Below are 24,483 nucleotides of genomic sequence, written 5' to 3' on the forward strand. Positions count from 1 at the left end.
AACGCTGGAAAAAACCCATCCGTTGATAAAGAAAAGTAGAATCAAGTACATGAAAAAAATATTTTTATTCAACAATAAGTTTTTCCAAAAATTGATGGGTAGTCTAGCAACAAGCTGGCCACCAACACCTTTCTGAATAACTAGATCTATAGAATGAAATATGTAAGCTGGGCACCAACATTAAACAATTATGCCATTTTGGAAGTATAAGGATTCAAGACCACATGGAAAAATTCTTTACAAAATTGTACCCTTAAGCTTCAACTGTAATAAAAAATAGCTTACAAAACTTTATGCATACAATGATTAAGAATAATCAAATCCAGTATTGAAATTATCATCGCAGTGACATATTGGCTAATTTCCCGATATAAATTGATGCAACAACGGTACATCAAGCAGATTTAATCAAATCTGGTAAGGCGGGTTCAATGGGTCCTAGTACAGCTCCACGGGCATTTTTAACGGTGGACATGAGTTTCACACCAGGCTTTACAAGAGTGACATTGATGTTATTGAATTTGATTTCGTCATAATCCAACATCTTACTCCACATTTCATTGTGATAGCAGATGTTAAAGTAGTGTCAGCTATTCCTATATATCAAACCTTGGAAGGTTACGTCACTGATCTTAACAGCGTTTCCCTGCATTGAAATAAAAAGAATTCGATATTTAGTTTAGTTTATATATACACGAAATTTATGGTATATGTTTGTATTTTTTTTTTTTGTAAGATGAGTTCATTCAAGAACAAACAAAGTGAGCCTTACAAACCTGGGAAGGTTCTCCCCGAAACATCAATATATATTTCCTTTTGCCGGTATGATACCTGATAAATTTTTTTAACACCTTAATGAATTTGATAATATGCCTCGTTCTTTAAAACCCCATTGTTTATGGTACAAATATTATTTTTTACATATGATTATTTGCAAATAGTTCCATTTTCTATGTAAAAGTTTTTTCTTAGTATGATTTTATTTTTTTGCATGCAAATATCTTCATTTCTTTTCTCTTGGGTATTCATGAGTTTGAACATTTTGGTATATACTTAAGACAGTAAAAAGGACAAGATAATTCATTAAGAGAAAACGTACGACTAAAATGTTAATCATTTTTTATAAAAAATATTGAAATGAAAGAAATAAATTAATTGGACAAAAGTTTAGATTCACAAAGAAATTATAAACGTAGATCGAAGCAACAACGAAAATAACATAAAGCAAATGCCAATTCAAAAGTACAAGTATTCAAGACCACCAACGGGAAACATCTTTACATGAATAATATTGCAAAATTGCACCCTTGGGCCTCAACTGTAGTAAAACGAGTTACAAAATTTTATTATGAGCATAAAATGCTTAAAGAAAAATAATCAGATCGGAATTATCATCGTAGTTGATCAGGCTGGGATTTTAGCCAATTGCTTGATATAAAATGATGCAACATATTGGTACATCAAGCAGATTTAACCAAATCCGGCAAGGCAGGTTCAACGGGTCCTAGTATAGCTCCACGAGCATTTTTAACAGTTGAGACAAGTTTCACTCCAGGCTTCACAGGCGTTATGTTGATTTTATTGAATTTAATACCGTCACAACCCAACATCTTACTACATTTCATTGTGATAGCAGACGGTACAAGTGTGTCAGCTGTTCCTGTCAAACCTTCGAACGTTACGTCACTAATCTTAACAGCGCTTCCCTGCATCAAAATAAAAAGAAATCAAGTGCATATAAAAATGTTCATTAGTACCAGAATAAGAGGTAAAAAAGTATATTGAGTGATTTACACACCTCGTTTACGGTTTCTGGGGTGAAGTAATACTGATCGATGAAGATTGGATTCAATACATTGGTAAAATTGGAATTCTTATATGTCACTTTTCGGCAATACCCTTTCCCGCCCTGAAATGTTATCATGTAGATAGTAAGTAAATCGAAGATCAAACATCTTTTACTTGCAGGTATATATGGAATTGTCAGGCCAAGTAGTTCTATGGTAAGTTTGCATATATACCGGATAAGTCTTGATTCTGCAACCAAACATGGTGCCAACAAATTGAATCTTTTCAACATGAATCTCTTCCACTGCTACATTCGTTCCTCCTGAACCTAAGCTTCCAATACTGCACATAAAGCAACGGTCGTCAAGCAAAATGGAAAACATGGCAACCATCAGTATCATGATATGAACTCCATCTACAAATACACATCAAAATTGCCATATTACTAACCTTACTCCGTGTCCAGGTCCACAGTGACAGTTGCGGACGTAAACAAATGAACTTCCTTCTCCAATTGACACACAGTCATCACCTGACGAAATGTTTACAGGAATCAAAAAAAAGACTAAGAGTTCTATATAGTTGGATAAATGAAAAGAGATCACATTATGCATTTAAAATTTATGTGAAACTTACCACTCCTAAATTGGCTGTCAGCAATAACTACATTTTTAACATTCATGGTGTGAATTCCGTCAGTGTTGGGAGCTTCTATAGGAGCGTTAATCTTGATATTGTATGCCTCGAAACCATCCAGACCCATAAGAGCTACATGAAACATTTGACCATTTTGGACCGTAATGTCTCTGAATTGGCCACCATCTGTTTTAATGAAGTGGATAGCCTGCAATCACATGCAAAAATGTAGTGTGTACGTTTACCAAACCCTGCAAAATAAAAAAGAAAATACATCGACTCGATCCGCTAATACTTACGGTTGGTTGACGCTTGCTGCATCCCTGTCCAGAAAAGAAACGATAATCAATCAAACCATACTGAAAATATAAAATTTGTACAAACTACATATATCACTAGTATTTACCGCATGATTCAATGACTTAGGGTTATGGCATGACTGTTCCCACCAAGCTTTTCCGCGTCCATCGATTACACCACCTCCATATACTTTAAGGCCAGCAATGTTGGCGAATATGAGCCATCCCCCTGAATCCTTTCCAGCCCACGCCTTGGGAGACTCAGGTGCTAGAATTGTTCCCGCGAGCTAAATAAAAAATGCAACAAAAAACATAATATTTACATCTGAAATCACTATGGAGGTGCAAGAGATAAAATAAAAGGCCAAGCTTTATGCGACAACTGCCTCAACTGTGCATTTATTTGAAAAATAAAAACACAGACCGGTATGCATATATACAAACCTCAACGGAGATGTTTTTGGCTTTGCATGGGCCAGGAAATGTGGTTGGCATAACCAAGAAACTCTTTCCTTTTGGAATAACCATTTTTGGTATCCCGGTGGGTTCCTTGCATGTGGCATCCCATGCTTTGATGAATGCCTAAAATCGGATAAAAACTCATTAACCTCAGTCTCGGTTATATGATGGTACTGCAGTTGTTCACAAAAACAAAGTACTTGTTATCTGAAATCATTTTTACTTACTTGTGTGTCGTCAGCTGCGCCATCACCTTTTGCACCTGAATCTAAAACGTTAAAAACACCTTGCGCTACTACATCATGAATATGGGTTGCAATAACAACCCCGAAGATCAGAAAAACAATGTTCACAGCTTGCTGCAAAACAAATTCACAAATAAAAAAAAATAATACATTTAGTAATGATGAATTCAGACAGATGTTAAACTAAAATTTGAATGCTTTTTTCCAACTACATACAATCCAAAGCGTTTCTCACCATAATTTTCTTTAAACATTAACTGAAAGTTGATATGAGAAATGAGAAATGACCCAACAAGTATTTAAAGAAGATTATGAGAAGTTTAAGGGGAGAAAATATTGGAAACTTATGGTTTAGGAGACATTACATTTTTATTTTTATGCATTACTATAGTTAGATTATGGAGTGACCATTTCTGATCTCTATTTGTTAAATTTAGTGAGTGCCATACTTCTTTTTTCTTTTTCTTTTTAAGAAAACCGCAAATCTCTTACTAAGGTTTTGGCCATACCAAGTTGCCAACTAAAGACTGAGCTCAAGTTCATAGGCATTTTAGCTAGATTGGAAGCAGGAACATTGACCATTAAAAAAAAAAGAACAACATTAAGTGGTTTTTAATAATAACCTGTTTGGACAGTACATTAGAAATAAAATTGTTTTGCTTCTGACTTTTGTTTCTGTCTTATATTCCCGGACACGCATAAATCAAATGTAGATTTTTATCCAAATGCGCTATAAAGCAAAAGCATTTTGCTTTTGGAGAACAGAAGGGCTTCTGCCAAATAAAAATTAGCAATGCTATTGCAAGACATTTTATAATTTGGTATCGAAACTAATACCTAGAGCTTCGACTATTTATCTGGTATATATACACCTCCGAAAACGTGTATGAATATTAAAAGCAGAAGTCAAGAAACAAAATTTTTTTGCTACGCGAAAAAAAAAAATTATTTACTTTTACTTTTTGACTTTCCGACTTGAACTAAACCCAAAAACAAATTTCTCAAGGCAATTCCAGACACCCCTAGCATAAAATGTCAGCATCCACCGCGATGCTTTCTCAAATACCCCCAAAATTCCTACATCCAAAACCCTAGTTCTCCATTCTCACAACATCCCGATTCTTCCAACCCCGTTGAAATTCTAGATCCTATTGAAATCGCTAGTCGAGTACATGAATTCTTGTAAAATGAAATCATATCAAGCCTGAAGAGTTCTTGAAGTTTCTAGAAGTTCAAGAATCTGTTGCAGTGAAACAAAAGACTCGCTGGTTTTAGGGTTCAAAACTTTAAAGTAAGTTTTTACTTATTAGTTAGGGTTTAATCTTAATTGTTTTTAGCATGAAAAGAAGATTGATCTCTCTTAGGGTTTAGATGATATTCAATTTGTACTCTAATAATTGGATATGCACCAAAATCTGTGAAATGTTTCTACTGTTTAGTTCAATTCGAAGCTTCTGTGTCATTTTTTCGCCATGAAACCAAGAAATTTATTAATTGTCCGTGTTTTTCTGCACATGTAAATGTAATTTTATTAATTCACTTCGGAGTTCTTTTACTATCCACAAATTTCAGGTAAATTCTATCCAAGACGCAAGCAAATCAGAAGGGGAGGCACTAAAGAGGTCTGCTCAAGCGCTGAAATAGAAGTCCATTGATCGTAACACAAAAGTGGTAGATGAAGTTTCAAAAGAACCTGCTATTACTTCAAAGAAAAAGGTGCTGCACAAATTCAGCACTGAAGATGATAGAAAAGCAGGATAGGAAACATGAAAGAGTTCCGCTCGATAACTGGATAGTGGAAGATTAAGTGTCAAAACAGCCTGCAATTGGTTTGGAGAAAATGATGCTGGAAAATGACTTAGAGGAGGCACTAAAGAGTTCTTCTCGAGCATTGTAACAGATGTCCATTGACCATGAGGTCCATAACAGAGAATTGGTAGATGAAGTTTCAAAACAACCTCCTATTACTTCAGAGAAAAAGGTGCTGGGAAAATTCAGCACGAAAGATGTTAGCATAGCAGAAGAGGAGGCATTAAAGAGTTCCACTGAAGCACCGAAACAGAAGATCAGTGTCAAGTGTTAAAACAACCCGCACTTGCTTCGGAGGAGATGGTTCCAGCGCTAAAGATGTTAGCAGAGCAGAAGGGGACACAAAATAGTTCTGCTCAAGGACAGTAACACAAGATCAGCGACCATAATAGAATAGTGGAAGATGAAGTGTCAAAACAACCGGTAATTGCTTCGGAGAAAATGATGTTGGAAAAATTCGGCACCAAAGATGCTAGCAAAGCAGCTGAGGAGGTACTAAGGAGTTCTGCTCAAGCACTGAAACAGAAGTCCATCGACCACAAGGTCCCACAACCTGCTATTATTACTTCAGAGAAAAGTTGCTGGACCCAATATGTCAATTCGTTCACTCTGATTGCAGTTTCTGATTGAGGTGGCAAGCATTTGGAGGATTTAAGTGATGATAATGATGTTAATAACATGGGTAGTGATGTTATTACCGGCAGCTGTGGTAAAATGTCATCTAAAGTCAACGTGGTGATAATTACCCTTGTCCATCTACATCTGAAGAACAGAATTGGGGATTTGGAGATGAAGTGAAGGAGTGTTCCCCTTCTATAGATCCCTTAAGTTGTGGCCTGAATAAAAAATCATCTGATAAGAAACGGGATTCGTTTCTCCAATCACAGGCGATTCATTGTCCAGATTTCTTAAAAGGTATGAATCAGATCCAAGGATCATTAAGAATTATGATCTTCTTATCGCAATTTACAATAACTGTTCTTTTGCTGACCATGAGAACCTCTTTCAGAAGAGTGATGTTGAACAATCACACGAAGGTAAAATAAAAATCGGCAGCATGTGGTGTTGGGTATGACTTTGTGAAATTCCTTCAAGAGAATGCTGATGCTAATGGCAGATTTTAGTGCCGTGGATAATTTAAACCTTGTTATAATTGATAACACTAAATATGTTCATAAACGCGTGGAAGGATGCATGCCTGGTGCACTCTGTTGACGAGGTATACCTGCTTTCCTTCACCTTAATTTTCCTTGCTGTCGTCATCTTGAATTTCTCAATATGCTACTATGCTAGTAAGACTTCCCGCACTCTCTAGTGATCTATGCTTACTGCTTATAGTTATAGTTGTTCAATGTTTTTGGTAATCGGTTTTGGATGATATTTATGTTGACCGTTGCTCCAAGATATTTAAATAGGACAGAAAATGAGAGATAAAATAGTCTGAAGCTTGTAACTATACGTTTTTGTCTTTACTCAGATGTAGTGTCATTATACCCGGTTTAGCATGATGTACATAGATCACGCTCTTATGCTCCGTAATTTATGATTAGTTCCCACTTCAAGTTTATTGACTGACGTTGATAGCATGCAATAAGTTGTTGATGTGGGAAGCATATAGGATGAATTCGCATAAGATGTATGCTAAGGCATGTCTCTGCTGATCAAAGGCCTTTAGGAGGATGGTCATCTATAGAGTTGGATGATTTTTGATATCAGCTCGGCGTATACATTTTTGTTTTACAGGGTAGTAGTTTTGGTTTTTTGAAAGGTCATCGCCAAACAGTTATGTCTGGTAGCAGTCTTAGGCTCTGCCTAGTCTACTGTCTCATTGATCTACCTGATGGATCCGATCATTTCCGTAGTTAATTCCTTTGTTGGCTTTCTGTAGCACTTTCTATTTGAAACTATTGAAGTTGGTTCTCTGATGCTTTTATCTTCTTTATTACCAAAGGAATGAGTGCTCAGTGAAGTTAATTAATATTTATTCATAGTTTAGTGACTACATATATCGTCATATTAGGAAGTAAATACAAGTCACAATGCAGAGGGATTGGTATCCTCATTTTTGTACTGGGAAATAGCTACACTTGCCACCTTCACCCATCGTTCAACTAATCGCAGCGATAATAGGGACAGTAGCTAATGATGATCAGTAAAATTATTATTTTGGTCTTTGTGTTAGGTTGTTATATTAAAGAGCTGATATGGAAAAATAGAACTGATGAGTTGCGATGGATCGACTCCAAAGCCCTTCCTTAGTCAAGCACTTAGTCTTGGTGATTTGATGGGAAGTGGAGCAAGAGTGTGGAGAGAGAGTAACTTTGTGTACTTCTCGGGTAGGGTTGTTGTGTCTCAAGCTGTGGGATAAATGATCTATTTGTAGATCCCCAATACTTGTACTGATACTCATAGTTCCCGGGTGGATGTCGTGGGTGCGTTAATCGGTACATCTCATCATGAAAATTGCAATGTGGAGATAGTGGGTGGTTTTGTACACCCATTAGCCTTGCAGTTATAGCACTCTACCAGTATAATCTCTTTCTACGCATTTTAATTATCAGAAGGTGAATCTCCTTCAAGTAATGCTTTCATCTTATTAGTTTCTTTTCGGTATAGTAGGATGCATTTTTCAGGTTTAAAGATTTTCTTTAAGAAAGTGGTCACCGGATTGGGTTGGGTTGCATGTTAGAATAATAACTAATTCTTTGGTTTGTTTGTGAAAGATGTCGCACTGTGTTAACGAACTGTGAAAGAGTTGTCTGAGTTGGAGCAATTTGTGACACATCTGGTGCTAAATCTTACCTGGATTTGCACCAACACTATTAGACAATGGTCGTCAAAATAATAGGTCTTGAATTCATTTATCACGATATGAGAGTAACTGATGGATATACACACTGAAGGGCTCCAGTTCAAACATGGGCGAAGCCAAACAGTCCTTTCGATGCCATATTGTTTCCGCCCACTCATTGAAGGAAACTGATATACTACAGAACAGGACTTTTACTCATGGCTTTGCAACCTGCATAGTAACTGGGAATGTGAAAAGGGTTTTCTGCTGTCCACTGACGTAGCACACAGGAAACTTTAGGAGATTTATAAGCTGTGTAGGAGTTTTATGGCCACTAGCTAGATGCATTCAAGTAGTGCAGGGTAAATTCAAGGCGGTGGAATTGTTTAATATGCATCAGTTATCTTTAACTTAAATACTTTGACGTTTTGGTGAGTGATGTGATCCACTCATCTTGGGGGATACTAATTTCGTTATTTCAATCCTATATTACTGGGTTGAAGAAGCGTATGAGTAGAGAATCTTAACTTTTTGGTTTTTAAGGCGAATTAGAATTTGTGAGCTATTTTGTGCTAGGCGCTAGGCGTCTGTGGAAAAATTAGAAAACAGAACTGTACACATCTTGGTGCCTAGGGCGCCTTTCACAACATAGTTCGCGAGCATCCTGCAGTGTTCGGGTTTCTTTGTATTCCTGTATTTATTGATCCATCGGTTTCTTAAGTAATTGGCGTGTAAAATAGGTTTCATTATGTAGTTCAGAAGCAAGTAAGTGTAGCATATAGCTAAGGTCCTTTAGCATGGGTGAACGAAACCCCACATTTCACTTGCTCTATTTTCTGAAGATAAGGTTATCATGTAAGTTGCGCAACAGGCAAAAAAATTATTAATTCAAAGGAAGAATTGCTGTTCATTTCCACATGACTTTAACCGGAAAAGAAATTGATAAGCTTCTTTAGTCAGTGATCTCTCCTAGGGTTTAGATGCTCAATAGTTTCGTATTCTAATAAATGGCTATACAAATTGTCCTTGGTTACTGTTGAAATATTAATATGTAATTGTCTAGATAAGTCTAAAATTATCTTGCTGAGTTTTCTAATAAATCAAGTTAGAATAATCTAGGACAAGCTGAAATTATAGAATCAGTTAATTAAAGCTAGTGGAAAAATCTAGCGAAGTCTTGTAGCATATGTTGTAAGAAAAATCTGGAATAAGTCTAGCGGTTAGCTCTCTAGATTAGTCCACTAGTAAGTCTGGTGTTAGTGGAGTCGGTCTGTACTGCCTATAAATAGGCATTGGTATAGACAATTGGAAAAAAGAAGAAGCAAGAATCTTTAGTTAGAAGTTTGAGTTTACAGAGAAAGGTCTTGCTTCAGCTACTAATGTTCTAGAAGCTCTGTACGAGCAACGCTAAGGTGATACTATTCTCGTGTATCTTCGGAAGTACTATCTCGTGGTTGAATTCTGAAAATCTATCGGTTACCCCCTTCCACTCCGTCCTGGCCAGTTTTATCTTTTTAGCCCTGGAATGTTACTTCTGGATTCCTTTGTGTAAGATGAACCTAAAATTAGACGAACCCCAAAGCTTGCGTGTCATTTTTTCCCTGAAAGGGATATTTCTCTTGTTCTTTTTTGTTAATTTTTTGTGTTTCTCTGCACATATAAGTATGTAATTTTTGCTGTCTGACTTCAGTATTCTTTTACTATCCACAGATTTCATGTAACTTCTACCCAAGATGCAAACAAAGTAGAAGGAGAGACACCAAAGACTTCTTCTCGAGCACTGAAATTGAAGTCCATCGATCACTACCAAAAAGTGGTAGGTGACAACCTGCTATTACTTCAAAGAAAAAGCTGCTGGACAAAAGCAGGACTAAAGATGCTAGAAAAGCAGAAGATGAGACGTGAAAGAGTTCCTCTCAAGCACCGAAACAGAAGTTCAGCGACCAAAATAAAATAATGGAAGGTGAAATGTCAAAAACCCTGAATTGCTTCTGAGGTACTGGTGTTTGAAAAATTTGTGGAAGATGAAGTGTCAAAGCAACCCGTTATTGCTTCGGAGGTACTGGTGTTGGAAACATAAGCACTAAATATGCTAGCAAAGCAGAAAAAGAGGTACACAGAGTTCTAATCAGGCACTGAACAAAAGTGGATAAAACAGAAGGTCAGCGACCATATTAGAATAGTGGAAGATGAAATGTCAAAACAACCCGTAAGTGCTTCGGAGGTACTAGTGTTGGAAAAATTCGTGGAAGATGAAGTGTCAACACAAACCGTAATTGCTTCAGAGGTACTGTTGTTTGAAAAATCTAGCAAAGCAGAAGACAAGGCACTAAAGACTTGAAATTTCAACAGAGTTCTGCTCAAGCACTGAACAAAAGTCAATCGACCATAACAGAGAAGTGGCAGTTAAAATTTCAATACATACCAATGTGTCAGTGAACAAGGTTCTGACAAACTCAGCTCCACAACCCAATATGTCAAGCTATTCTCTCCCATTCCAATACATTCTGATTAAGGTGGCAAACTTTTGAAGGATTTAAGTTATAATAATGATTTTAATAGCATGAGTAGTGATGTTAGTATAGGCAGTCCTGGTTAAATGTCATCAAAAGACGGAAAATATTCAGATCAACTTGGTGATAGTCACACTTGTCCATCTACAGTCGAAGAACATAATGGAGGATTTGGAGTTGAAGTGAATGACTGTTGTCCTTCTATCTTGTGACCCAAATAAAAAGTCATCTGATTAAAAAGCGAGATTCCATTCTCCGGCAGCCGACTATTCTTTTTCTGGATGTCCTAATAGGTATAAATCAGATCCAAGGACCATTCGGAATTCTGATCTTCCTATTGCAATTTACAACAACCGTTCTTTTGCTGATCATGACAAACTCTTTTGAAAGAATGATGTTGAGCAATCACGTGAAGCTAAAAAATTGGCAGTCTGTAGTGTTGGGGATGACTTTGGGAAATTCCCTCAAGAGAAAGCTGGTGAACAATCACCTGATGCTCAAATTGAAATGGCAGATTTTAGTGCTGTGGGTAATTTAAACCTTGTTCTAATTAATAAGTTCATAAGCATGTGGAAGGAGACATGCCAGGTGCACTCTGTTAACGAGGTATACCTGCTTTCCTCCCCTTTAATTTTCCTTGCTTTTGTCATCTTAAATTTCCCAATATGCTAGTAAAACTTCCCGCACTCTGTAGTGATCTATGCTTGTCGCTTCTAGTTGTTCAACGTTTTTGGTAATCTGTTTTGGATGATATTTATATTGATCATTGCTCCAAGATATATAAATAAGAGAAAACAAAAGACAAAAGTTGTCTAAAGCTTGTAACTGTGCATTGCCATTTTTATGTTTACTCAGATGGTGTTGTCATCATACTCAGTTTAGCATGCATGCATATAAATCATGCTCTTATGCTTTGTAATTTATAATTAGTTCCCACTTCCTGTTGAGTGACTTGCAAGGCTTGATAACATGGAATAAGTTGTTGATGTGGGAAGAGTGTAGGAAGAATTTGCATAAGATGTATACTAAGGCACGTCTCTGCTGATCGAAAGCCTTTAGGAAGATGGTTATTCAGTTTAGGAAGTAAATACCAGTCACAATGCGGATGGGTTGGTATCTTCGTTTTTGTACTGTGGAAGGGTTTCTTTGTAGCTACACTCGCCACCTTCACCACCCTTCAACTAATCATAGAGATAATAGTGACAGTAGGATATCATGATCAATAAAATTATTCTATTGTCACTTGTGGGAGGTTGTTGTTCTAAAAGAGATGAAATGGAAAAGATAGAAATGATGAGCTGCGAGACTCTGACTCCAAAGGCCTTCCTTAGTCAAGCACTTAATCATACAGATTGTTTAGTCGTAGGACTGGGTGATTTGTTGGGTAGTGAAGCAAAAGTGAGGAGAGAGAGTAATGTTGTGCACTTCTTGGACTGTGGGATAATTGGTATCATGGAAGTTTATCAGTACCTCGCATCATGGAAGTTGCAGTGTGTAGGTAATGGGTGGTTTTTGCACCCATTAGCCTTACACTTACAGCATTCTACCAGTATACTCTGTTTCTACCCATTTTGAAAGCTCCGTTGTGGCTTAGTCACTGTTCTAAAACTGCTAAACCATAACCGATAGAGCACTCTGTAGTGTCAGTGGGCGCTTGGGTCTTGGCATGAATCTCGAAGCTAGAAAGAACATGCTGACATGTGTAATGCACTAACTTGAGAGTGATGTTAATGTCATTTCAGGTATGAGGTACCATAACACTAACGCGGCTGACAATGTGAGATTATTAACAGTTTGTCCATGTATTTACAAGCCATTACCTCACATATATGTTTGAATGTCGAATGTTAGTATGGTGATGCTAACATAGTTATTTAACAAACTCAGAGGGTAGCAGTTGGGACAAGGACAATCTGTTTTGTTTTGCTTTATTTTTAATCATTCGTTTTCTGGTATTTTTTTGTTCGTTCTGTTAACAATTTAAAAAATTCACTGTTTTACATTATGTTTTCTGTTTTGGTTGATTTTATATGGATCATTGCTCCCAAGAAGTTAAAAGAAGACGAAAAAAAGAGAGCCAAAAATAGTATAGAGCTTGTACCTGTGCATTTTAATGATCTTTTTGTCATTATGCCCAGTTTAGTAAGCATACATGTAAGATGTAACTCAGGCTCTTATGCTTTGTAATCGATGATTAATTCCCACTTCCTGTTTAGTGACTTACATGTCTTGATAACATGCAATAAGTTGTTGGTGTGGGAAGCCTCTTTGTTAGCGACTTAGATTAACATGCAATTAGTTCCCACTTCTTGTTTAAGTGTCTTGGTTACAGTTATCAGTTTCACTATATGAGAATATCTCATGGGTATACTACAGAACCGGACTTTTACTGTCCAGACACATTATCTGAACTTGGTTGGGAGATCCAAAGTCATCCCAGATTAGACATATGGCATCGGTACCTCCATGGTAACTGGGAAGGTGAAAATCATTTTCTATTGCCCACTGATATAGATGTATTGGGGTTGTTATGGCCACTCGCTAGTTGCATTCAAGTAGTACTAGTGCAGGGTAAGTTCAAGGCCCAGGAATTGTTTAATATACGTCACTTTTGTTAAACTTAAAATACTTGGTTTTGGTGAGTGATGTGATCCATTCACCTGGAGGACACTAATTCGTTTTGTTAAATCCTTTATTACTGGGTTGGAAGTGTATGAGTAGACGATCCTAACTTTTTTCTCTTTGAGGTGAATCAAAATTTGTGACTTGTGAGCATCCTGCAGTGTTAGGGTATCTTTGTTTCTTTGTACACCTGTATTTCTTGATCCGTCGCTTTCACAAGTAATTTCTGTGTAAAAATGGGTTTAATTACGTGGTTTCATTTTGGTAAGAACCTTCATGTATCTTCTTAAATATTTCTGCAGGTATTTTGAAGAAAGTTCATACGTATTTTGAAATGATTCATTGCATTTAATAAACAGATTCTCCACTGGACTAACTACTCATGTGCTCAAGAATTTTATGGGAGTGTGAGGCATGGTTGACACACACTGCTCATGGTGAATTCTTCAAATTTTCAGAGGCTATCTGCTCTTAACTTCCTTATGAAATTGTCAGAGGCAAATTGTTCTCAATATGTGACTCATTTGGGTTCTTAGGAAGCAAAATCTAGTCTCCCTCACAGCAACCATCTTAATTACTACTTCCAGTTTCTCTAAACCCTTATATCCATCAAGATACTTTCTTAGTTCCCACCCAAAATCCTTACACCTCAAACCCTAGTTTTCCATTCTAAGGAGACCCCAACACTTTTACCTACTTCATCAAACCCCATTAAAATTCTGGATAGGATTGGAAGTGCATTCCGCAATTTCAGTTTACGGTTGAGTTCATATATTCCTGTAAAGGGAAATGTATCAAGCCTGGAGTGGTTCTTGATGGTTTTAGCAAGTAAAGAATACGGTGCAGTGAAAGAAAGACTTGGTGTTACGATTCAGAACTTGAAGTAAGTTTTTACTCTCTGTTATTTATCTAAGACGTATGAGTGGGTTATAAATGTTGTAAAAATGTTCAGAGTGGCGCTTGCCTAAGATTCTTTAGGATATGGCTGAACGAATTTCCACGTTCCACCATGTTCTAACTGGTGATACTGAATAAGTCCATAAGCACATGGAAGGACGCATCCATAGTGCACTGTGTTGATGAGGCATACCTGCTTCTGCGCAAACCTTGATTTTCATTGCTTTTGTCATCTGAAATTTTATAATATGCTAAGTAGTGCCACACTCTCTGGTGATATGTGCTTATTGTTTATAGTTCACTGTTTTTGGTAATCCTTTCTGGATGATTTTTATATTGATCATTGCTCCTTAGATATTTAAATAAGACAAAGATGAAGAGAGACAAAAATAGTTTAAAGCTTTTACCTGTACATTTTTATCTTCACTCAGATGTTTTTTCATCATGCCCAGTTTATTATGCATGCAAGTAATTCACGCTCCTACAGTTTATAGTCGATGACTAGTTCCCACTTCCTCTTTAGTGCCTGAATGTCTTGATAACATCATCAATGTACCGTCATGAGTGGATAGATTATGGATATGTGGCATTTTGACCATAGCTTTTATATCTAATCTATGTGGATCTTATTATTCTGGTTAGATTTTGGATGGGTAGTATGTCTCTATCTTCTTAAGGTAACTGCTATTCCGTATGGAATGTTTGTGCGTGTAGTGTTCGTGTTTCTATAAACTGTTCAGTGGATAGATTATGGATATGTGGCATTTTGACCATAGCTTTTATATCTAATCTATGTGGATCTTATTATTCTGGTTAGATTTTGGATGGGTAGTATGTCTTTATCTTCTTAAGGTAACTGCTATTCCGTATGGAATGTTTGTGCGTGTAGTGTTCGTGTTTCTATAAACTGTTCAGTGTAATGCCCTTACATTTCAAACTTATTTTCTTGTTTCTCACGCGTTTATTTTATATCTAGGTTTTTGAAAGGATTTTCAATTATTATATGCACCATCTCAAGGAAGAAAGGAGGTTGCAGTTTATGCATCACTGCCTAAGAAGGCAAATAAAACATTAACTTCAACTTATCCATGCATTGGATTATTTAGTGTCGCTGTAAGTTGTCCTCCTCTCGCTCCATTTGCTTGTGTTGTAGTCCGTCGAAACACATGAACTATGCATCCCCTTCGATATTGCAATTTTTTTTTTGCCTCGCGGGTATTTTGTGTTGACGCTCAATTTTGGCTCCAAGCACTTCGCTTCATGTCAGAATCTCGTTTTTGGATGTTTGTCGCCTATGCGCAACTGGGCACTTGCTTTGCGCCACCCAGAGGAATATGAGGCAATTAGGAGCTAGAACTTTTTATACTGCTTGGTGTGTTGCATCCCCCCACCCACCCACACACTTATTTTGGATTATGTTGCTCTCTTAGTTGGTTTAAAACTATTAGTTGTTAGTAATTACTAGGCCGTTGTGGCTTAGTTAGTAAGTACTCGGTCCCATTCTGAAAGTGCCGTTGTGGCTTAGTCATTGTTGTAAAACTGCCAAACCATAATCTATAGATTACTCCGAAGTGTCAGTATGCTCCCGAATACATAAGCTTAGCTTGAACCTATTAAGAACATGCTGACATGTGTTACAATAACTTGAGTATTGGGATGTCTTTAAGAAGAACATGTTCTCGATAGGACTGGATGCATTTTGAGATGACGGAGGGCAACCCCAAAGAGGATTTGCAGTGCATTTTGGGGACCTTCTGTGAATAGGAAGCTACTTTTTTTGGGTTTATTGAAAGTGGGTCCCCCAAGGAACATTCCGGAGTGGGCCCTTTAGCAAGATTTATGCACGATGATTGGATGTTAGAAAAGTACCATCTTCATTATTATTATTCTGTGTTGCAACGATACGGATACAGTATCGGATACAAGATACCAATACACTACTTTGATACACCAACTTGAAAAACTAAAATATGGCGATATGGCATATCAGTAGTTTAACATAAATATATTATATATAAGATAGAAACTTAACAAAATACATACATGTATGATTAACGTTACTGGAGAGAAAAAATCTGGATAAGAAGGAAGAAAGTCTAGAGCAAGATCAGTGGACAGATTTGGACCTAATATTTTGTCACTATAGTTGAAACCTCTCATAGAATCTAGTAAAATATCTAAATTTTCTAATATTAAGGTATTGAGATCTAATATTTAGTCAAAGTTTTCTAACTGAGTTGTATCTTGAAGTATTGGGAGTATTAGCACGCGTATCCGTGTAAATACATATCGATACGGCTGATTTTTTTTTTAGGCGTATCGTTGTAACACAGTTATTATTACATCAATCATCAACTGTTACGTATTTATGGATCTGGTAGAAATAGTACATTGTGATTACTTCTACCACAAATAAAACAGAAAGAAAGATTATTAGTGGCGTCAGAAAACAAGTTGCAGTGAACCGATATTCAGGCAGACTTAACTGGTCTATTCAGAGGGTAGCAGTTGGGACATTTCGTTTTGTTTCCCAGTCTTTCTAATACTGCAGATTAGATCTATTAAATGCGGGATGTGGGATAATGTCTATGATACTTCACAAACTATGGGACAACATAGATGTATGACTCCTAGTGTCTCTCCTTTCATTGAACTTGTGAGTACGACTGGCCCGTTATATGTAAATGAGTGCCCTTCTCAACCCAAATTCAACGAGTCATGTTTTTATAAACTCTTGCACAATTTTTATCCTCCTTCAATCTTGTGGTCGTTGAGTTCATTTAAGGGCATACCAGACGGTATATCTGAATATCTGATGGATATACTACCCAGCTCTTAATGCCCAGACACATCATTAGAACCTGGTCGAGGGCTCCAAATTGAACCTGATTAGATATATTGCATGTCAACCTGCACAGTAACTGGGAAGCGCAAAATGATTTTCTGCTGTTGTTATATACCGCAAGTAGTAGTGTGCAGTGATTAGATAAGTGGCTAGTGCTTAGTGAATTTGTGGCCCTTATCCAGTACTGGTTATGCGATAGTCGTGTTACTAAAAGAGTCGGTTATGTAGGAACCAGTAAAAACGGCCACTGTTGTTACAGGTGTCTAATGCTTAGAGGGTAGTTAGTTGAGATAGGATTATTGTGATTATGCTGCAAGGCTGTTAGGATACTCTATTACCGGGTTATTGGATTAGTAATGAAGTATTATTGGGGCAGCTTTCCTTAGCCGAGGTTTCTTGTTCCTTTTCTCTTGAATTCTCGTCTAATTATAGACAGCTGTCTACTGATATAACACAGAGGAAACTTGAGATCTATAAGCTGTTTAAGAGCTGTTATGGCCACTATTTAGATGCATTCAAGGAGTGCAGGCTATTTTATAGAAGGCGAACTAGGCCCCCTAGGCGCACGAGTCGTCCAAGGGGCACCTAGCAATAAAACTCCCCTTGGCGAAACACTACGAGCAATTATTTATTTTCTTAATTTTTTTCTCGGCGCCTAGGCGCTAGGCAAGGTGAGGCGAAGAGTGCCTAATACAACATAGGTGCAGGGTAAATTTGAGGCCAAGGAATTGTTTAATATGCATCACTTTTGTTAAAATTATATACTTAATAGTTCTGGTGAGCGAGGACACTATTTTGTTTTGTTAAATCCTATGTTACTGGGTTGAAGCGTACGAGTACAATATCTTTTGGTTTTTAAGATGGATAAAAGCTTGTGAGCATCCTGCAGTGTTTGGGCATCTTTTTTTTTTTTTTTTTTTTTTTCTTTTTTGTTGTTGTTGTTGTTGTGTATCTGTATTTCTTGATTCGCCGCTATCTTATGTAATTGGTGCATCAAATGGGTTTCATGGTGTAGTTTTAGATTTGTAAGCTTAATCAGAACCCTCATGTATCTTCTGGGATTTCTCTGCAGGGTTGACTGCTGGTGGGATTTTGAAGAAATTTGGTACATATTTTTATACGAATCATTGCACCACATCTTTTTCACCACCAAATGAATTTCCTACTTAGAAATTGATGGCGACGATCTGGCTGAATATTTGAAGAAACAGGTATGTAGTCACTTTGCTGGAGGTAACAACTGGATTGAAGTGCGATTAAAAGGAGGCTCTTGGATCTGTTTCGCACCATGTGCTTGCTCAGAGCACCAATGTTATCCGATCTTCTGTCATGGTGATATTTGGTCCTTTGCTTGCGGATAGGTTGTTAAATGACCAAGGGTCAATAGCTGGATAAATAGAGCAGAAAGGCACAGGCTTCAAATCCAGTTTTCCCTTTTTCAGGGAAAGCGAAAGAGCAATTTATCTAAATATGAAGTTGATCTTCTAGCTATTGTAAATTTGTAATTACTACGATCTGTCTTTACAAAAAAGTTTAGGCTTGGAAATGTATTCATAAATGAGTGATGAGCCTTGGTAGGTGATCCAACATAATCAGTTGTACAGCTAAGAGGTCTAGTGTATTTTAAAGGGGTAGGTCCTTCAATAATACATGGGGCACAGTTGATCAGATGCAACATTTTGTACAATTCAAGGCAGCTTTAGATTTTATTTTACCAGAAGTAGGCAGTGCAGTTCAAGTATCCCGTCAGTTGTTTTCTCGCATGATGCAACTACTAAAAAATCCATCCGATCCCTGCAAAACATTCACCCCCAAATTTCCGTTCGGTCGATGCAAAACATACACCATCTTCAGGGGCGGATGCCCCCACTGTATTTTAACATGATGGAACTCTGGTTTTGCTTACAAAGTGAATATTAGTAAGATCCACACACGTGAACGGTCATAACATGAGGTGTAGTTTAATATCATGTTATATCTTAGTAGATTACAGCTCAACGACTTTTAACTGTAAAAAATTCATTTCTACACCAAAACGTACAATCTCGCTCTGTTCAACACAGTCAGATTAGGGGATGAAGAGAGACAGATTTCAGTAAATCTCTTCCTCCCCAAGATCAAAATCCTCATTATTTCATCTTCATCAAAGTGCTTCGCCGAGGTACATTTCTACATTCTTTATTGAATTCATTAGTCCTTGCAAGTTTCTAATAAGGGATCAAGTTGCAATACAAATGATTGACACGATTCGCTTGTTCCTGGGTTTTTTTGATGTGAATTTCCTTTTAACGCGGTAATGTTGCATCAAATTTGTAGGTTTTGAGATGGAGAGGGATGATTTCAGCCGTTCAGGACCTATACACCTAACTATGGTTGATTGGTAAGACGCCGATCTGCATACTGAATTTCTGTTAGAATTTCTAATGATTTTTCTGTTAGGATTTCATTTTGGCATAAAACACAAGCAAAAAGAGTCTTGAGTATTTCTCTGAGTTGTGGTTGTAATATCAATGAAATTAGCTCAAGCTTTCAGACATTAGAGACCGAGTCTAACTTGTTCTACATTGCACTAAAAGTGAATGCTAATAAAAGAATTTTGTATAATTGTGTAATGAAGGGGAAATGTACACCACCGAAGATCAATAGCCGCTTGCTTAGTTCAGGGTGTATATGTTTTAGAGCATGACCGACAAGAAAAACGGCAAGCTCTTGCACCACCGTGGTGGGAATTCTTCGATTTTCAAGTACTGTGCACTCTTGTGGATGATGTTGACTCTTCTATCTTTGGTGCTATATATGAATTCAAACCAGAGGCTAACAACTACCATTCGGCGGAAATTCCACGATATGTGATTGCATTTAGGGGAACTATGGCTGAACGAGATTCTGTCTCGCAGGATCTGAGGTTAGACCTGCACCTTATCCAAAATGGACTTCATCAAACGTCTCGGTTTGAAAATGCAATGAAATCTGTTAGAAACATGGTGTCTGTAAGTGGAGCTAGTAATGTCTGGTTGACAGGACATTCTATGGGTTCTTCCATAGCATTGCTGGCAGGAAAAAACATGGCGAAAACCGGTCATCTTATTGAATCGTATCTGTTTAATCCACCATTCATTTCCGCTCCGATCGAAAGGATTAAAGATAAGAAAGTGAGGCATGGGTTCCGTATTGCTAGCAGCGTGATTACAGCAGGACTCGCATTTGCCATGAAGGGTAACAACCAAGAGAGACAACCGTCAGAAGATCCATTCACAGTTCTATCGAATTGGATTCCAAATCTGTATGTGAATCCAGCTGATCATATCTGTTGCGAGTATATTGGTTATTTTGAGCATCGAGAAAACATGGAAAGCTTCGGAGCTGGAGGAATCGCGAGGTTGGCGACGCAAAATTCATTGACGGGATTATTCATGAATGCAATGGGATGGGAATATCAAGAAGAACTGCAGTTAATTCCCTCAGTTTGTCTGACTATCAATCGTAGTCCATCACCGACTTTCAAACGAGCTCATGGGATTCATCAATGGTTTAGAGGTGATCTGAGTTTGCAGTCTAAGGTATACCAATACAAATTATGATTTTTGAAGCCATATATTGTGAACCCAAAATGTTCATTTCTTTTATTCATTTAATAATCCAGTTATCAAATTCATCAAACAAAATATCTGAGCAATCAGCTGTCTGCTGAGCAGATTAATGTCACTTAATTACAAAGCTCTCATATGCCACGAAGACTCGACTAGACCCCCACACATCTGGATAGCATAAAGTGGATCACTTTCCAAAATGAGTTTACAAGGTTCACTGCAACCAAAACAAGTCCTTCAATTATACCACAGATCATGCAATGTAAGTGTTTAGTTTTTTGTTATTCTATCTAAGCCCACATTGGAGCCATTAATTCACCAAACAGTTAACTTCGCATGAACAGCAAACGAAATGTTTGAGCAAGCAGTCACCGGTCATTAATCACAGTTTAACTTCAAACTAAAAGCCGTTCTTACACTTGACACTTGAAAAGACGATCATTGTTGCTATCTGGCAGGCCTTGATAAACAAAACCCCTCTTCCGCAAACTAGGCCGGTAGCCACTGCATGTACTTTTGTATGACAGCCCTTTCTGTACTGGTTCTACCAAACTCTATATCTTTACCACGTCTCACATATCTGAAATCTGATAACTTTTACGTAATCAATGAATTGTTCTTGCTACTCGTAGCATGGTGTACACAATGTTGAGATTATTAGTCCCACATTGTCTGGGTAACCTAAGATCTTGCGGTTTATAACTCTATGAGCCCTCTCCATTCATTGCCAATTGATTTTGAGTTGGATGCCCGTATTCAACACACAATAATGAAATAAAGAGGTAGTAGGAACAACGTAGGTCTGAGGATTGCATTTGCATTCCTCCTAAGGAATGAAAATTGAGGAGAACTTGAACCGGAAGATGAAGCCTTAATTCGGCGTAACAGTCGCAAGAAGAAAACTGAATCTGTCATGGGACCGATCCGCAGGTACTTCCGAACAAACCCATTACTTTTAATTTGATTTTCATCGATTCAATTGAATATAAATCATCAAAATAGTGTCCACATGGAAGTTACAGTGTTGAGTTTGGTTAGAACGTGTTTTATTGCTTCCCTAGTTTATTAACCGAACTCCCTGAAAGGAAGAACACGAAGAACAGTTCGGTTCCTTAGGATTTTAAGCAAAGCTACCAGACTGCGAGTTCGGTTAGTTCGCAATAATTTTTAAAACTATATTGTAACCGAACTCTACCCATATTACAAAAAAAAAAAATTAACCGAACAAATTGTATTTTTACCACTATGTTCAGCTCTTATATAACCGAACTTTTGTAACTCTATTCGGTTGGTTCGCAAAATTTTAAAAACTAAATTGTAACCAAACTCTTCCATATTACATAAAAAAAAATCAATGTAACCGAATTGTTTTATTTTTTCCACTATGTTCAGTTCTCATATAACCGAACTTTTGCAACTTTGTTCGGTTGGTTCGCATAAATTTTTAAAACTATATTGTAACCGAACTCTATCCATATTACAAAAACTATATTACCCACTCTGTTCGGTTTGTTCGCAAAAAAACTTGACAAACTGAACTCTTCCCTAATTACATATTTGTGGAGTTCAGTTTGATCGCAAAAAAGCGGGACCAACCGAACTCTTCCATGGAACACAACTTTTTTTTAGAGTTGGCCTAATTTTCCTGTGAACCCTTATGTTGTATCTGATTCAGTCAATCATTCATTGGTTAAGCTAATAATTTTTTTTTTCTTCATTAGTTGGAAAGACAAAAAATCAAACCAACCTTCACCGGAAGATCTGAGAACACCCACGCCCCGAGGAAAAGTACACTGTGGTGCCGATAAGCGTGGAACAAAAAATTCTAAGTATGGAGGTGGGCCATTACCGGTTGTTGTCATCCAAGAGACTGTCAATAGAGATAATATTGACAATGTAATCGAAAAAGTTAATGAAGAGATTGTGTAAGAGATGAGCATTCAAGAACATAATCAAGGAAATGAGGAAGAGATTGTGGAAGCTCCACCCGCTAAAGAAGAAGAAGGAAATGAGGATGACATTGATGACGGTGAAGGAGATGAGGGAGATGGAGATAGTGAAGATGACTCGGGTGAAGAGGAAGAGGAAGAGGAACAAGCCTAGGGACCTAATAAAAAACCTAGAATGACGCTTAAAAAGCCTCGTGCTAGATATGCATACATTTCTGATTACAATTTGTGTTTGATGCTAAAGAACCTAACTTATGGTACTCCAAGAGAAGGACGGGAGGTATTATTTGGCTACAAAAACTCATGGGAAGCCAAGATCTTTGCGACAAAGGTATTAAATGTTAACCATAATAATGTTGTTCGTGTTTTGAAACGTCAAAATAATAGGATATGGAATATACAAGATGTATGATGAGGTTAGGTTGGCGGTATTTGATTGTATACTATGGAATGCGATACAACATGCGCACTAAAAATTTGATGATGTCACTATTTCTGCATTTTCCGAGAGGTTTTATCCAGATACGGATACCTTTCATCTACCTTCTGGCGAGAGGGAAATAACTTCGGATGATTGTCATCGAATCACAGGCATACCAATTACGGGTACAAGTGTTCGAGATGTCTACGTTCCCTCGATGAGTTACGAACTACTTGAAAAGTGGGTGAAAAGGTATCTAGGATGGAACGATGACAAGGAAAAATGTGAGTTTAGACGAGCTGCAAAAGAGCCCGACGAAGGTGATGAGTATAATGAGTTCAACCCGGACCGGTCGATCAAGAAGAAGTTGAGAAAGATCAAGATGAAAACCTTGATAGAAGAGTTTGGAGGTACGAAAGATTTGGTTGCTCAAGATAAGTTGGTGATGACACTGGAGAAGACTAAGCACCATGTGACTGCTTATTTGTTATATCAACTAGGAACCATTTTCTTTCCCGACACTTTAGGTAATGTGGTAAATGCCCATTACCTCCATATATTGGACCCCCTCGATGAAGTGAAAAACTACAGTTGGGGCATTGCGGTTCTTTCATTCGTTCAAGCGGAGCTCAGAAAAGCTTCGAGGCTTAAGAGTTGTAATTTTGGAGGCTTATACACCCTTGTTCAGGTACCCCGTTAAATTATCCTTTGTGTGTTTCAAAGTATATTTGCGAACAAACTAAACTTTATTTTTTATAATTGAGTGAATCATTTATGGCTTTTTCTCATAGGTTTGGGTGTATGACCACTTCCCCAAATTGAAATCTTCTTATGCTAACACTCCTTGGACTTATGAGAAGCCTACAACTGGTAAATATGAGTTTTTCAACTCATAGGACAAGGGTAAGAAAAAAAGGTGTTGAGGTTGAGAGAGACATTGGATAATGCAATAGTTGAAGATGTGGTTTTACATCCATACACCCTTCAATTAGATGAATAAGAGGAATATGTTGAGCCCATTGATTTCTCTCATACCGCGGCTTATAATGGACCATTGTTTTATCCTGGCGGTGGTACAATGTATAATCCTCGAAGAGTATCGAGACAAGTTTTCTTGTGTCCAAGGAGTCCCAAATGAGGAAAAATTCAATTTCAAGGTGAAGAAGAGGGGAAGTTACAACATCGAAAAAGAATTTTGTTCCAAAATACGAACCTGCTCCATTAGTGGACCAATGGAACAACTTTGGAAATTATCTTGTTCCAGTTGCAGAGTTGCAGGACTCGTTTGATGAGCCGAATGATGCTGACGAGGGATATATGGAATGGTATGAAATTTTTTCTCATCCTTGTGTAATAAATAGTGTCCAACAAGCCTGTGCTAATTTGCGTACAAACCGAACTATGGTTGCTTACGAAATTTTGTGTACTAACCGAACTTTAATTTTGAAATTAAAATATACTTGATATGACACAAATAAAGGCTATTTTTTAGCCGTTATACACCTCAGTGGTATATATATGTGTCTCTTACTTAACATTTTGGTTCAAAATCTTCTAAAAATGGTAGCTACTACTTCTAAATTTACTCTAGATGAAGATCTTTCTCCTTGCAGAAACTA

The 24,483-nt window shown here is 37.3% G+C and overlaps 2 protein-coding genes and 1 long non-coding RNA gene across 4 annotated transcripts; 2 read left to right on the forward strand and 1 right to left on the reverse strand.

Moving 5' to 3' along the window:
* Positions 1–1,172: 1,172 nt before the first annotated feature.
* LOC113339743 (polygalacturonase-like) lies at positions 1,173–3,782 on the reverse strand. Its single transcript, XM_026584971.1, has 10 exons — positions 3,663–3,782; positions 3,410–3,541; positions 3,168–3,305; positions 2,831–3,010; positions 2,724–2,747; positions 2,425–2,632; positions 2,239–2,320; positions 2,022–2,130; positions 1,799–1,909; positions 1,173–1,706 (listed from the first exon to the last, which is right to left on the reverse strand). The coding sequence occupies exons 1-10, from the start codon at positions 3,663–3,665 to the stop codon at positions 1,461–1,463; spliced, it is 1,233 nt and encodes a 410-aa protein (XP_026440756.1). The 5' UTR covers positions 3,666–3,782; the 3' UTR covers positions 1,173–1,460.
* Positions 3,783–4,436: 654 nt separating this feature from the next.
* LOC113340061 lies at positions 4,437–18,572 on the forward strand. 2 transcript variants are annotated; one of them, XR_003355284.1, is made up of 7 exons: positions 4,437–4,718; positions 5,000–6,151; positions 6,246–6,455; positions 9,738–11,146; positions 13,465–14,045; positions 15,036–15,172; positions 17,977–18,572. It is a non-coding gene; the product is annotated as an uncharacterized LOC113340061 (long non-coding RNA). The 2 variants fall into 2 exon arrangements; XR_003355285.1 differs by having other exon boundaries at positions 13,522–14,045.
* Positions 18,573–18,903: 331 nt separating this feature from the next.
* Positions 18,904–20,569, forward strand: LOC113339807 (GDSL esterase/lipase At4g10955-like). Its single transcript, XM_026585033.1, has 3 exons — positions 18,904–19,065; positions 19,221–19,284; positions 19,522–20,569. Exons 2-3 carry the CDS (start codon positions 19,229–19,231, stop codon positions 20,483–20,485), a joined length of 1,020 nt encoding a protein of 339 aa, XP_026440818.1. The 5' UTR covers positions 18,904–19,065; positions 19,221–19,228; the 3' UTR covers positions 20,486–20,569.
* The last annotated feature ends 3,914 nt before the right edge of the window (positions 20,570–24,483 follow it).

This window comes from Papaver somniferum, unplaced genomic scaffold (genome assembly GCF_003573695.1).
Source record: "Papaver somniferum cultivar HN1 unplaced genomic scaffold, ASM357369v1 unplaced-scaffold_21, whole genome shotgun sequence".
Taxonomy (NCBI): domain Eukaryota; kingdom Viridiplantae; phylum Streptophyta; class Magnoliopsida; order Ranunculales; family Papaveraceae; genus Papaver; species Papaver somniferum.

Coding starts and splice junctions, on each gene's coding strand:
- LOC113339807 (XM_026585033.1), top strand. CDS start 19,229: ATGGAGAGGGATGATTTCAGCCGTTCAGGACCTATACACCTAACTATG. Junction 19,285..19,521: donor CACCTAACTATGGTTGATTG/GTAAGACGCCGA, acceptor TGTGTAATGAAG/GGGAAATGTACACCACCGAA.
- LOC113339743 (XM_026584971.1), bottom strand. Junction 2,321..2,424: donor TGACAGCCAATTTAGGAGTG/GTAAGTTTCACA, acceptor ACATTTCGTCAG/GTGATGACTGTGTGTCAATT. Junction 2,131..2,238: donor GGACCTGGACACGGAGTAAG/GTTAGTAATATG, acceptor CTTTATGTGCAG/TATTGGAAGCTTAGGTTCAG.